At 65.2% G+C, this 1769-nt stretch overlaps 1 protein-coding gene across 1 annotated transcript in view; it reads right to left on the bottom strand.

The window, feature by feature from the left end:
- The window catches only part of CELSR3 (cadherin EGF LAG seven-pass G-type receptor 3), a gene marked incomplete at its 5' end in the record, with an annotated part of 26768 nt that overhangs the window by 7444 nt on the left and 17555 nt on the right, over positions 1-1769 (bottom strand). Inside the window, 5 exon segments of the mRNA XM_027769287.1 lie at positions 1-110; positions 529-608; positions 998-1110; positions 1297-1471; positions 1644-1749. The exon segment at positions 1-110 is cut by the window's left edge and continues 1 nt beyond it. Coding sequence (XP_027625088.1) covers positions 1-110; positions 529-608; positions 998-1110; positions 1297-1471; positions 1644-1749 — 584 coding nt within the window.

The following is a 1769-nucleotide window of genomic DNA, read 5'->3' as shown; positions in this document are numbered from 1 at the left end:
GGGCGTGAAGTTAGTGGAAGGCCAGGATACTGTGGTTGACGGCTAGAAGGCCGAAGAGCCAGGAGGCGCTGACCAGCAGGAGGAGCAGAAAGGAACTACGGAGGGGTCTGCTGTGGGGACACGGAGGCCATGGTGGACATGCAGGGTCAGAGGACTCATGCGGGGAACATAGAGGTCTCACACGGGACGGGTAGGTCTTGGGAGGACCCAAGGAGAGGTGGGCAATCACACAAGGAACCAGAGAGCACCCAGGGACCTGAGAGGGCCGCAAGAGTGACAGGGAGAATGGGCAGGCCCACGGAGCAGGGTGGGGAGAGCCGCCCAGTGGGGCACTCTGCGGGGACCCAGAGGACAGAGATACAGCGGGGGTGAGGGGGAAGTGCATGGCAGGGTGCTACGAAGGACCCAGCCCAGGGCAGGTGTGACTTCATCCCTCTGTCCAGCCCGTACCAGGAAAGCTGGGGGCCCCAGACCCACCCGCAAGGGGCCCGCCATGCTGAGAACACCCTGCCCAGTCAGCTGACTCACAGCATGGGAGTCTTCTTGGGCTCCCTCTGCCCTGCAGAGCAGGAGGAGCGGGCAGCCAGGAGAAACAAGGTCCCGTTCATCTGGACCCATGGCCGGACATGTGGGCCGGATGGGGCAGAGAGAGAACGACAATGAGAGGCAGGCGGAGAGAGGCAGGGACCGAGAGACGGAGACTCACAGAGGCAGGGCAGGCAAGGGCGTGTCACATGCGCACACACACAACAGGTCAGGGACAGAAAGGCAGAAGAGTAGGAGGGAAACAGAGAGAGAGAGAGAGATGGAGACACGATGAGACAGGCAGGGAGAGAGGTGAGACCCTGACCACGTCGCCCGTCTCTGGCCAGTTGGAGAACAGAAATGGGGTGAGCCCCGGAAGCCTGTGGACCACCACGCGCACCCTCAGCGCACCCCCACCACCCTGCACCGTCCCCAGGAGGGATGCCATAGGGAGTGCCCATGGGGCACTCACCACAATGACGAGGGCGACAGGCCCGGCGAAGCTCCAGATGAGAGGTTCGTGGACTGAGATCCAGCAGAAGTCAGGGTTCCCGTAGCCCTCTGGGTCCAGGCCAACCGCGAGGCCTTGGGGACAGGAAGGGTAGCTGACAGATGTGCTCTAAAGCCACCGGCCCCAACAGATGGGGAGAAGCGGGGGGCGAGGGCAGAGCAGGCTCCCCCTGGTTGGCGCTGGAGGTTGGAGGTCTTCATCAGAACCAGAGCAGGGGCAGGGGTCAGGCCAGGAGAAGGACGGAATGGGCGGGGCCTCACCCAGCAGCACGGCAGGGACGCCCCAGCCCAGGGCGTGGTAGAAGCGCATGGCGCCGCGGTCCACGTTGCGCGGCTCCACCTGCATGCGGTAGAGGTGCAGCCCCTGCACGAGGAGCCACGCGAAGGTGCTCAGGAAGAAGTAGTGCAGGAGGATGGCGACTGCAGTGCACAGCAGCTGGGGGCAGGTCGGGAGCGTCAGGGTGCCTGCCTCCCCGCCTCCGACCCACCCCAGGCACTGCTTCCTACCTCTGCCCCAAACCAGCGTCCTGTCCCCAACCCTGGCGCCTGCCACTGGTCTTCCTGGGCCAGGTGGGGACAGGACACAGGTCCCAGCCCTGCCCCTGCACCTGGTTGTGGGTCCTGTGGATGCCCAGCAGGAAGAGGAGCTCTGCCACCCCCAGGGCGGCCGCCACGTGGGCATGGATCCCGCGCACGTTGGACTTGAGGCTGCGGCGGCTGCGCAGGACGGCCGC

This window comes from Tupaia chinensis, unplaced genomic scaffold, assembly GCF_000334495.1.
Source record: "Tupaia chinensis unplaced genomic scaffold, TupChi_1.0 Scaffold149184_1, whole genome shotgun sequence".
NCBI lineage: Eukaryota > Metazoa > Chordata > Mammalia > Scandentia > Tupaiidae > Tupaia > Tupaia belangeri.
Note: the sequence above shows the minus strand (reverse complement) of the source record. Positions and strands in the feature narration are given on the sequence as shown.